Consider the following 12,214-nt stretch of genomic DNA (forward strand, 5'->3'; position numbering starts at 1 on the left):
ATTCCCCGTTAGCGGGTTCCCCCCACGCTCCTCAGCTCTTCTGTCATTCCCCGTTAGCGGGTTCCCCCCACGCTCCTCAGCTCTTCTGTCATTCCCCGTTAGCGGGTTCCCCCCACGCTCCTCAGCTCTTCTGTCATTCCCCGTTAGCGGGTTCCCCCCACGCTCCTCAGCTCTTCTGTCATTCCCCGTTAGCGGGTTCCCCTCACGCTCCTCAGCTCTTCTGTCATTCCCCGTTAGCGGGTTCCCCCCACGCTCCTCAGCTCTTCTGTCATTCCCCGTTAGCGGGTTCCCCCACGCTCCTCAGCTCTTCTTCCATTCCCCGTTAGCGGGTTCCCCCCACGCTCCTCAGCTCTTCTGTCATTCCCCGTTAGCGGGTTCCCCCCACGCTCCTCAGCTCTTCTGTCATTCCCCGTTAGCGGGTCCCCCCACGCTCCTCAGCTCTTCTGTCATTCCCCGTTAGCGGGTTCCCCCCACGCTCCTCAGCTCTTCTGTCATTCCCCGTTAGCGGGTTCCCCCACGCTCCTCAGCTCTTCTGTCATTCCCCGTTAGCGGGTTCCCCCCACGCTCCTCAGCTCTTCTGTCATTCCCCGTTAGCGGGTTCCCCCCACGCTCCTCAGCTCTTCTGTCATTCCCCGTTAGCGGGTTCCCCCCACGCTCCTCAGCTCTTCTGTCATTCCCCGTTAGCGGGTTCCCCCCACGCTCCTCAGCTCTTCTGTCATTCCCCGTTAGCGGGTTCCCCCCACGCTCCTCAGCTCTTCTGTCATTCCCCGTTAGCGGGTTCCCCCCACGCTCCTCAGCTCTTCTGTCATTCCCCGTTAGCGGGTTCCCCCCACGCTCCTCAGCTCTTCTGTCATTCCCCGTTAGCGGGTTCCCCCCACGCTCCTCAGCTCTTCTGTCATTCCCCGTTAGCGGGTTCCCCCACGCTCCTCAGCTCTTCTGTCATTCCCCGTTAGCGGGTTCCCCCCACGCTCCTCAGCTCTTCTGTCATTCCCCGTTAGCGGGTTTCCCCCACGCTCCTCAGCTCTTCTGTCATTCCCCGTTAGCGGGTTTCCCCCACGCTCCTCAGCTCTTCTGTCATTCCCCGTTAGCGGGTTTCCCCCACGCTCCTCAGCTCTTCTGTCATTCCCCGTTAGCGGGTTTCCCCCACGCTCCTCAGCTCTTCTGTCATTCCCCGTTAGCGGGTTCCCCCCACGCTCCTCAGCTCTTCTGTCTTTCATTTCTAAATAGAGGGGCATAGATAGAAATGAATTTCCGTTTTCTTGGTAATTTTCACAACAGGATGTTAGAAGTTGTGGCTGAAACAAGAGCAGGCAGACACCAGGTGGGCAAACCTGGAGTTAGGACTCAGCTTGCAATGCCCGCTAAGAGGCGAGGCCAAAGGTCCATATCCCACGGGCCCACAAGGCTTCATCCACCTGGACCGACGGGGGCCGGAGCCATTCTTAGGGTCTCGTTCTAAGCTCTGCCTTCCATGGGTGCGGTCCCCACTCGGAGGTCGCAGGGCCTGGCACGTTGGCACAGCACCAGGCCCTGACAGAGCGGGACCCACTGCTGAGGCTCTCGGCTGGGCGGCCTCTGCAAAGACCCTGTACCAGGTGAAACGCTGGGGTCCTGGGTTCACGTTTCCTGCGTGTGGTCATAGAACCTGTGTCTTCAGCCTTTGCCTGTGGAGCGCCCTACTCCGCTTCCCTTTCCTGGCTCCTCAGTGCCTCCCACGGGAAACGGGGGACTCACCTGTGGGTTCACGCAGGTCAGGACGTGATCTCAGGCCCAGGATGTAGAGAGCTCCACAATATGGCTGATTCAGAGTCCGGGGGAGGGCGGGCCCCCGAATGTGCCCTTCCTGAACCCTGCTGGGTTCCCGCCTCCCAATAAAAACAAGCTGGACTCCTGTTTCTTGCTGAAACTCTGTTCCCTCCATATCAACGAATGCCCTCAGCCCCTATGAAGAGGCAGATGAGCCTCCCCTGAAGCCCCCAAATCTTTATGTGTTAGACAGAGAAGGAAGGAAACGGCTCTGTCCTGACCCTCCCCAGCTGACCCTGAGACCTCGAACCTGGGATGTCCCTGAGCCTGAGATGCCCCCGAGCCTGGGATGCCCCCAATCCTGTGATGTCACTGAGCTTGGGATGCCCCCGAGCCTGGGATGTTCCCCGAGCCTGGGATGCCCCCAAGCCTGGGATGTTCCCCGAGCCTGGGATGTCCCTGAGCCTGAGATGCCCCCGAGCCTGGGATGCCCCCAATCCTGTGATGTCACTGAGCTTGGGATGCCCCCGAGCCTGGGATGTTCCCCGAGCCTGGGATGCCCCTGAGCCTGGGATATTCCCGAGCCTGGCATGTTCCCGAGCCTGGGATGCTCCCAATCCTGGGATGTTCCCGAACCTGGGTTGTCCCTGAGCCTGCAATGCACCTGCTTTCTTTAGGTATTTTGGAGAATATGCTGGCCATCAATTCCTGGTCACACCTCCCTCACAGGGACTGGCACCGCCCCCGGGGGACCCTGACTCCAGAAGCTCAGGGTAATGGGACACTTGGAGCCAGTGTGTGGCTCAGGCCCTGTGGCTGTCGGGAGGCCTGGTGCTGTGGTTGAGAACTGTAGGTTCTCCCATGGGACAGGGTCAGAATGTCCCCAATGTGGTGGGTCAGATCCACCTCCCGTGGGTCAGGTCCTGAACTGTAGGAATGTCCCTGACGTGGATGGTCAGATCCGCCTCCCGTGGGTTAGGGTTAGACGTTAGCAGAGGCTCCACAGTGCTGGTCCTGGGCTGATCCTGGAGATTCGGGGACTGTGCTGTGGTTCATGGCCATGGGTGGCCCAGCCACAGTTCTCCCTGCTGTGGTGTGCACAGCCCCTGAATCCACTTCGTGTCCCAGGTCATGAGCAGTCAGTGGAGACAGGATTCTACATGCAGGGCCAGGGGCTTCACAATCACCGGGTTTTGTTTCAAGGCATGTTTTCATGTTGAAAGCAGGGAGCCCCTGGCTGTGGTGTCTGGCGGCCCGTCCTTCACAGGCACCGCCCTCTCTATACCCAATTTCTCCATCATTCCCTGCAGTTGGAGGCTGCCAGGCCACATGCTGGAGTGGCACTAGAGGCACACGCCACAGGGCCCTGGTGGTCTCGCTTGCCTGTCATGCACAGGCTGCTTGTGCTGGGTCTGCTGTGGGCAAAGGGAACAGATGGTGCCGGAGCCAAGAGCGGTAGCAGCCATGTACTCCCTCCTGCCGTAGAGCCTGGGATCATGTAGCTTCCTCCGATCTAACAGCCTGGGTCTGCATTCAGGCCCACGGCCTTCCGCCTTCCTCTGCCTGCCCATTCACCCCTGGGAGACACTCATCTTTATTCCAAAGCCACAGGCTGGTCTGGCATGTTTTAAATGTGCTCCATGGGCTGATGTGTTTTAAATGCTCTGTGGGGTGGTGTGGTTTTTTCTGTTTTTTGGTTTGTTTTGTTTGTTTTTTGAGGTGGAGTCTCGCTCTCTCACCCAGACTGGAGTGCAGTGGTGTAATCTCGGCTCACTGCAACCTCCGCCTCCCAGGTTCAAGCGATTGCCCTGCCTCAGTGTCCCAAGTAGCTGGGATTACAGTCATGCGCCACCATGCCCGGCTAATTTTTTGTATATTTAGTAGAGATGGGGTTTCACTATGTTAGCCAGGATGGTCTTGATCCCCTGACCTTGTGATCTGCCCGCCTTGGCCCACAGGTGTGAGCCACCGCACCTGGCCTAGCTGGCATGTTTTAAACATGCTCTGTGCGCTGATGTGTTTTAAACATGCTCCGTGGGCTGGCATGTTTTAAACGTGCTCCGTGGGCTGGCGTGTTTTAGATGTGCGCCATGGGCTGACGTGTTTTAAACGTGCTCTGTGTGCTGATGTGTTTTAAACGTGCTCTGTGGGCTGGCGTGTTTTAGACGTGGTCCGTGGGCTGGCGTGTTTTAGTTGTGCTCCGTGGGCTGAGCCTCGATGGAGACTCTGGAGAGGTGCTGTTGGCTCCACCCTGCTCCTTGGGGGACAGAGCATGGTTGGTAATATCTGCTCCACCCGGGCTGCCCACCATCGGCTAGAGCTGTACCAATGCTGTTTTTCAGAGTCGACCTCTGGAACGCCAGTAACCTGAAGTTTGGAGACGAATTCCTGGGAGAACTAAGGATCCCGCTGAAAGTCCTGAGGCAGTCCAGCTCCTACGAGGCGTGGTAAAGTGACGTTGTACCTTCAGACTTCCGTGTCTCTGAGAGCCACAGAAACACCTTTCTGAGCAGAAAGGCCCAGAGGCCACGCGTGCGGGTTCTCGACTGTGCCCGGCACCCACCTGCTCTTACTTTGCGTGTAGCTCTGACAAGCCTAGCTTGATGAGTTTCTGCCCCACAGCAGGGGAGAAACTGCAGGTGAGGAGAGGTGGCAGGGATCACACTGAGAAGAGACTCACGGTGCTGGCACCTCAAAACAAGACGGGAAACAAGGGTGGAAGCAGCCCTGAGCCACCAGCAGCTCATGGGGCCTGACCCGGGTGACAGTGGGGCCCTAAGCCACCAGCAGCTTGTGGGATCTGATTCCAGGTGAAAGTGGGGCCCTAAGCCATGAGCAGCTTGTGGGGTCTGATCCCGGGTGACAGTGGGGCCCTAAGCCACCAGCAGCTCATGGGGTCTGATTCCAGGTGAAAGTGGGGCCCTAAGCCATGAGCAGCTTGTGGGGTCTGATCCCGGGTGACAGTGGGGCCCTAAGCCACCAGCAGCTTGTGGGGTCTGATCCCGGGTGACAGTGGGGCCCTAAGCCACCAGCAGCTTGTGGGGTCTAACCCGGGGGAAAGTGGGGCCCTAAGCCATGATCAGCTCATGGGGCCTGAGCCGGGGGGAAAGTGGGGCCCTAAGCCACCAGCAGCTCGTGGGGTCTAACCCGGGGGAAAGTGGGGCCCTAAGCCATGAGCAGCTCATGGGGTCTAACCCTGGGAGGGCCTCAGCCGCCGGTGCAGGGGCCCAGGACACACTCACAGGTTCCTGCCTTGCGGCTGCACTCCCAATCTCACTGTGGCTCCCAGCAGCACCTCCTCCTGTGGGTGCTTTGCAGGGTTCTTCACTCTGCTCTGCACGTCTAGACCTCGGGTTGGCTTGGCCTCAGAGCTCACCCCAGGGCACGACGTGTGCTGCTGCCTCCTGCTTTTCTTTCCTGTTTTCTCCAGGTGCTTGGTGTTTTGTGGGAAGGATCAGGCCATTGTCTCATTTTGCCTCCAGTTCACGTGTGTCCCTTAGTGACACGTAGCACCTGGGAGGCCTGGAGTCACAGGAGGCATGCACTCCCACACGTGACCGTGTGCTGGGCCTCATGCCTCGTGTGTGTCTCTGCCCTGCGTGTAAGGCCGGCTTTCCATCCATCTTCACTCTGTGAAAGCCTAAGCTGTTAGGGTTTTTCCTATGCTGAGCAGACCCCTGGCCCTGGTAGCCAAGGCAGCCACCGAAGACCCCAGAGAGCCAGGGGCTAATGCCTTAGACACAGGCTTCACCCACCTGAGAGCTTAGACTGCCTGGCCCCCGGGTCAGAGCAGAGAGGGCTCCTGGGTGAACACATGGGCTAGAGCCAAAGACGGAAGGGTGGCCGGGAGGAAAGTCCCCACAGTGACCACATGCCCAGCTGGCCTGCTGGGCTCACCAGCCAAGGCCCCACCCCGTGACACCAGAAGCCACAGCACGCTTTGGCTGAAATAATTTCCATGTCCACCTGCTGCTGCCACTGTCGGTGTGGGTGTTCACAGTGATTACTGACGCTCCTGCGGTGGTTCCCGGACGCCCGTTCCCTCCACGTCGTACCCCCATCCTGCCCCCCTCCCCGTTTCCCCCACTTGACTTCTGGTTCTTTGGCTCCCTGGTGACCAGCCCTTCTGGGGGTCTTCTGTGGGGACTTCCCGGGGGCTGCACTCCGGGGTCCTGCAGGGTCACCCTCCTGTCCGGGCGGCTTGGTGACTGCAGCCTCACACCGCGTGTACCTCCCGACCAGGTACTTCCTCCAGCCCCGGGACAACGGCAGCAAGAGCCTTAAGCCGGACGACCTGGGCTCCCTGCGGCTGAACGTGGTCTACACGGAAGACCACGTGTTTTCTTCTGACTATTACAGGCCTCTGCGGGACCTGCTGTTGAAGTCTGCGGACGTGGAGGTACTGGTCCACACCAGGGCCTGTGGGTGTGGGTGGGAGGTACCACCTGCCTGGGGCCCCACCCCAGAGGGCACCTCCTCCCAAGGGGGCCTTTCCCTCACCTCCCAGTCCGGCCTGTTTCCCACCTGGATGCCTGGACCCCTTTGCTGGGGGCACTGGTCCCTCTGTAGCTAGAGCTGTAGGAGCCTGGTGGGGCTGAGGGCTCCCCGTGTCATCTGAGGGGGACCCTGCCATCAGGGTCTCTCTGTTGCCTCAGGGGCCCTAGAGCCGGCTGCATTTGGGGATTGCTGGGAGGAGGTGCAGACATCCCTCCAAGGGCCCGGCCAAGCAGCGGCAAATGGGAAGTTTTGATGCTTTTGTGAAATGCGTGTTTTTCCGTCTCAGCAAAGAGGCATGTCTAATGTGGCTGGAAGTGAGACCCTAGCCAGGGTGAGGACAGGCCTCTGGGGTCCCACACCCCGGGCCGCAGCACTGACCCTGCCCCTCCATGCAGCCCGTGTCAGCGTCCGCGGCCCACATCCTGGGTGAGGTTTGCCGGGAGAAGCAGGAGGCGGCGGTCCCGCTGGTGCGACTCTTCCTGCACTATGGCAGGGTGGTGCCCTTCATCAGTGCCATCGCCGGCGCGGAGGTGACGCGGACACAGTGAGTGCCTGTTCCGCCCATCCCGCCCTGCCCCTGGAGAGGAGAGCCGCTGGGGCCTGCTGGGGGGATGGCGAGGTTGTTGCCCAGAACCACATCCTGGCGCAGGGCTTGAGGAGAGTCGAGGGCCCCAGGCTGCCCCAGAAACCCTGTTGATTCAGGCATGCTTTCACAGACCCTGTTAATGATTTTTTTTAAAGCCCCATTCGCCTTGGAAATCCCTGGGAGAGTTGTGGGTGGGGAAGCGAGACGGCTCCCAGTGCTCCAGGACGGCTCAGGTCCCCTCCCGGGGGCACTTTGGGAGCCCACGAAAATAAGGCACCCCTTCCCTCAGGACGTGCTGAGCGCCACTTCCTGACGCCCTGTTCTAGAAACTTCCGGCTGCACCTGCGGCCACTGTAGCTAGCAGTGGGGTTTGCTTCTCCGCTGGCCTCAGATGCTGCCAAGGTCCTGTGCGCAATTCTCTGTGCAGGCACAGACCACAGAGGGCGGGAGGACGGGAGGGCGGGAGGGCGGGAGGGCGAAGGCCGGCCGGCTCCCTCTCAGCTGGTGGTCATGCGCACAGCCAGGCAGTTCCCTCTGGCCCTGTTGACACAGGACTGTTCCGTGGGCAGGTCTTGAGCACCTGGCCTGGCCGTGCTCCCGGTAAAACATCAGGAAGCCGACTGATGGGCGTGTGCAGGCGGGTGCTGGGGCAAGGCTCTGTTCCGACCACGCTTCCGCGTCCCGGGAGACAAACGCTGTCCCCACTGCCATTTCCCAGGGACCCCAACACCATCTTCCGAGGAAACTCGCTGGCGTCCAAGTGCATTGACGAGACCATGAAGCTGGCAGGGATGCATTACCTGCACGTCACCCTGAAGCCTGCCATTGAGGAGGTGAGCGCAGGGCCCAGAGTCCTCAGCATCGCGGGGCGCGGGGAGGACGTCCCCCAAGCGGCGAGCAGCGTGCGGGGATGCAGCCCGGCAACAGTCAGGCTTGAGTGTCCGCCCCTCCGGACTCGCTGCGGGGGTGCGGTTTCATTCACTTTAACGAGAGGATGTTCCCTGTGTGCTCAAGAACCTTCCAAATTCTCCCAAATTAAAACCACACCTACATGCAAGAAAAACCTGGCTCTTCCAGCCAGGGAGACCCTCTTTCTCCACATGCCGTGGGGTCCCCTGTGTCCAGGCCCTGGCTGCGTGGCACGTTTGAGCTGAGCACCCGGCCCTCACCCAACCCTCTGATGCCCACCAGGCTGTGCCTCCTGTTCATGAATGGCTTTGTAAACAGGCTCTTTGCAAATGCGAGAAAATTTAACATAGTATCCTGGTTTGCTCTGTTGGCGAAATCATGGCAGCATTTTGAAGTAAAAATATGATCAAAGCCCGGGGTGCACGTCCCTTTCTGAGAAAGCCTGGCGCATCTGAGCACAGCGTGCATCGGCCCCGTGCCCAGTGTTTGCGCCTGACCTTCCGCTCGCCCCTCGGCAGCTGGTGACATGTGCCCTGACACAAGCCCGTGGTGGCCCCCTTGCAGCCGAGGCTCGGGGCTGACACCACCCCACCGTGGCCCTGCAGTCTGGCCGGACTCACCATGCCCTTCTGTGCCGGTGGCCGGGCTCAGGGAGCTGTCTCGGCAGTTTCTGAACGAGGCTCGGAGTCTGCATCTCAGCCGTGCCTGAGACTCCCTCCTTCCTCCCTGCCTGTGCCCCCAAAACCCACTCACAGAGCCCCGTCTTAAACCTCTCCCCAGATATGCCAGAGCCACAAACCCTGTGAAATTGACCCTGTGAAGTTGAAAGACGGAGAAAACCTCGAAAACAACATGGTAGGTTTCGTCATGAACAAGCGCAACCAAAGCCAGTCACCTGCTGGGGGTTTCTCAGCTGGGGGCTGCCGGGAAGCTCCGTCTCACCCGGTGACCCCAGTGGGGTGGGAGCAGGACGGGACGTGGGGATACCTGCTTCGCCCGCTGCAGTACACTAGCTGCACTGCTGGGAGGCCTCGGCCGCCACCTTTGGCCCAGCCTGCGCCCCCGGCTCTGCTTCCCCTGGGGGTCCAGCCTGCGCACCGGGCTCTGCCTCCCCTGGAGTGTCCCATCAGCTCTGCTTCCCCTGGGGGTCTGGCCAGCTCTGCCTCCCCTGGGGGGTCCCAGCCAGCTCTGCCTCCCTGCCTCCCCTGGGGATCCGGCCTCTGTGCCCAGCTCTGCCTCCTCTGAGGGGTCCCGGCCAGCTCTGCCTCCCCTGGGGGGTCCCGGCCAGCTCTGCTTCCCCTAGGGGGTCCTGCCAGCTCTGCCTCCCCTGGGGTGATGGCTTCTGCCCCTCCCTTTTCCTGGGACAGGAGGGCCTCCCCAGGCTATCCCCGCAGCTGTGTCCTGCGTTTTAAAACAGCAAAACTCCCTGATGTTGAACTTTCCCAGCATGCGAGTCTCTTCACATGACACGTCATGCAGAGCGTGATGTCGGGGCATCTCTTACGTAAATGGAAGGACAGAGTTCTTGCTTGGGGAGGCACATTCTAGTGAGTTCCTTCCATTCCCCACTCAGACAAAGTCAGGGCAGAGAGGGGAGCCGGCGTGGGGACTTTCACCCATGAATCGCCGCGGCTCCCAGCACCTATTTCGAGGGGTGGCTGTTCACACGTGTCTCACTGCCATGGCTGCCCTACACCCACCCTCAGCCCCTCCCCACTCGCCCCTCCCTGGGTGTGCCCTGGTACCAAACGTGCCCAGTGCCATGTCCTGTCGCAGGAGAACCTTCGGCAGTACGTGGACCGTGTCTTCCACGCCATCACCGAGTCTGGGGTGAGCTGCCCGACCGTCATGTGTGACATCTTCTTCTCGCTCCGGGAGGCGGCGGCCAAGCGCTTCCAGGGTGAGGCCCCCAACATGCTCATGCCACTGAGAAGTGGCCGCGGCCCGTGCAGGCTGACCCACACCCAGGCTGAACCCCCACCGGACTAGAGCCGCAGGATCGTGAATCCCAGTTCATAACACTGGATTTTCCTGGGGTTTTGTGTCTGGGCCAGTGCTCCCCAGTTCACGACTGCAGGGGTCTCTAGGGCCCCCAGCCCTGGAGTTCACAGTGGTCTCAGGCAGGGCTGGCTGGGCTTAGTCGGGGTGGGAGGTGAATTTTCCTGGTATGGCCCCCTGCCCCGGTCTTCCCAGTGGTTTCTTTTTGCGGCCGATCCTGGCAGGGCCCAGAGTGCTGTCGAGGCCTCTGCCTGCCCACATCTTTGAGGAGACGGGACCCCTGGGGGAGCTGCCCCTTCCTGGAACCCCCAAGCCAGGGATCCCCCAGGGATCTGGGCATCGGGCACCCAAACCCCACTTCCCAACCTTGCTGACCCATGGGGAGGAGCTGGGTGTCTGCAACCCTGTCTCCCACAATGCTCAGGAGGTACTGCAACCCCGCCGGGACCTGGGCTCTGGTGCTGCTGAGAGGCTCAGCGAGGGCCTTGCCGCCAGCTCCTCTCTCCCTTATGGAGCCCGAGCCTGGGTCCCGGTGTGTCCTGTGACCTCGAGAGAGCTGCAGACACCCCAGGTGGCCATGGCCCTGCAAAGCTGTCCACGCTTCTGCATCCGCTCAGACAAACGCCGTCCCCACTGCTGGTTCCCAGGACGTCAGGCAGCACATGATGAGGGCCGCAGGGGTCCCGGGGAGGCCGTTCCCAAGCACATCCCAGCCCCAGGCCCACTTTGAACAAGGAGGAAGCGAAGAGATAAACACATCCTCTCACTCAGATGAGCAGAGACCACTGCGAAATGAGTCTGACGGGCCAGGCACCAAAGGGGCTGTGCGATGTTGTGATGATGAGAGGTGGAGAGAGATAGAAACAGAGAGAGAGAGAGAGAGATGGAGAGACAGAGAGAGAAAGAGACAGAGACAGAGTGAGAGAGACAGACAGAGAGAGAAAGTAGAGAGACACACAGGTGGAGAGAGATGCAGGACGGGCTGGACTTTCCTGTGGACCCTTGGGGCTGGGGTGTGATATCCCCACGCGGCCACTGTGTCCCAGGGAAGGGCCACCCCTCCTCTGTCTCCCGCAGACGACCCGGACGTCAGGTACACTGCAGTGAGCGGCTTCATCTTCCTGAGGTTCTTCGCACCCGCCATTCTGTCCCCCAACCTCTTCCAGCTCACGCCGCACCACACGGTGAGTGACCAGCCAGGAACCGCGGCCTCCTGAGCTGTCCTGGGACACTGGCCTGGGTCAGGGCATGTGTGTGGCTGCGGGGGCAGACTGTGTGGAGTGTGTGGGGTGTGTGTGGAGTGTGGGGTGCGTGTGGAGTGTGGGGTGCGTGTGGAGTGTGGGGGGTGTGTGGAGTGTGGAGTGCGTGTGAAGTGGGTGTGGAGTGTGGGGTGCGTGTGGAGTGTGGGGTGGGTGTGGAGTGTGGGGTGGGTGTGGAGTGTGGGGTGTGTGGAGTGTGGGGTGTGTGTGGAGTGTGGGGTGGGTGTGGGGTGCGTGTGGAGTGTGGGGTGCGTGTGGAGTGTGGGGTGTGTGGAGTGTGGGGTGGGTGTGGAGTGTGGGGTGTGTGTGGAGTGTGGGGTGCGTGTGGGGTGGGTGTGGAGTGTGGGGTGCGTGTGGAGTGTGGGGTGGGTGTGGGGTGTGTGTGGGGTGTGTGTGGAGTGTGGGGTGTGTGTGGGGTGCGTGTGGGGTGTGTGTGGAGTGTGGGGTGTGTGTGGAGTGTGGGTTGTGTGTGTGGTGGGTGTGGAGTGTGGGGTGCGTGTGGAGTGTGGGGTGTGTGTGGGGTGCATGTGGGGTGTGTGTGGAGTGTGGGGTGTGTGTGGAGTGTGGGGTGTGTGTGGGGTGGGTGTGGGGTGGGTGTGGAGTGTGGGGTGGGTGTGGAGTGTGTGGGGTGGGTGTGGAGTGTGGGGTGCGTGTGGAGTGTGGGGTGCGTGTGGAGTGTGGGGTGCGTGTGGAGTGGATGTGGAGTCTGGGGTGCATGTGGAGTGTGGGGTGTGTGTGGAGTGCGTGTGGAGTCTGGGGTGCGTGCGGAATGCGTGTGGAGTGCGGAGCGTGTGGGGACGCTCCAGGTCCCGGAGCTTCCTCGTTGCAGGTCGTTCACTGACCTTTCTGCTTCAGCTGTTGTACGTTCCGGGGGAATGGAGACGCCTTCACAAAGCAGCGGACGGTTGGGCTGGGGTTTTTGCTGCTGGTCACCGCCGTGCTCTCCCTTCCCTGCCTATCACGTATGGAGTACTGATGATGGACTGGTTGACGTGTCACCCACGTATTGAGTCAACAGATCCCCGTTCAGCACCAGCTCGCGCCAGGCCCCTACATGGTTTCTGGGGCTGTGGCTCTCAGGGTGCGGGATCTGGGGTGATCGTGTTGCATGAGCAGGTGTGGCAGAGCTGGAAGGAGCTGGCCAGGGTGAGGGACGTGATGGATGGCCCATTACCTGGCACTTTTTTTTTTTCTTGAGATGGAGTCTCACTCTGTCACC

General features: G+C 60.9%; 1 protein-coding gene across 2 annotated transcripts in view; it reads left to right on the forward strand.

The window, feature by feature from the left end:
- The window catches only part of RASA3 (RAS p21 protein activator 3), a 139,121-nt gene that overhangs the window by 95,899 nt on the left and 31,008 nt on the right, over nucleotides 1–12,214 (forward strand). For both annotated transcript variants that reach the window (XM_064361817.1, XM_064361818.1), the window contains exons 9-15: nucleotides 4,089–4,193; nucleotides 5,989–6,145; nucleotides 6,639–6,787; nucleotides 7,548–7,662; nucleotides 8,519–8,593; nucleotides 9,515–9,638; nucleotides 10,814–10,920. In XM_064361817.1, coding sequence (XP_064217887.1) covers nucleotides 4,089–4,193; nucleotides 5,989–6,145; nucleotides 6,639–6,787; nucleotides 7,548–7,662; nucleotides 8,519–8,593; nucleotides 9,515–9,638; nucleotides 10,814–10,920 — 832 coding nt within the window. The remainder of the gene's footprint in view (nucleotides 1–4,088; nucleotides 4,194–5,988; nucleotides 6,146–6,638; nucleotides 6,788–7,547; nucleotides 7,663–8,518; nucleotides 8,594–9,514; nucleotides 9,639–10,813; nucleotides 10,921–12,214) is intronic.

This window comes from Aotus nancymaae, unplaced genomic scaffold (assembly GCF_030222135.1).
Source record: "Aotus nancymaae isolate 86718 unplaced genomic scaffold, 86718_ANA_hifiasm-v0.15.2.pri h1tg000044l, whole genome shotgun sequence".
NCBI classification, from domain to species: Eukaryota; Metazoa; Chordata; class Mammalia; order Primates; family Aotidae; genus Aotus; species Aotus nancymaae.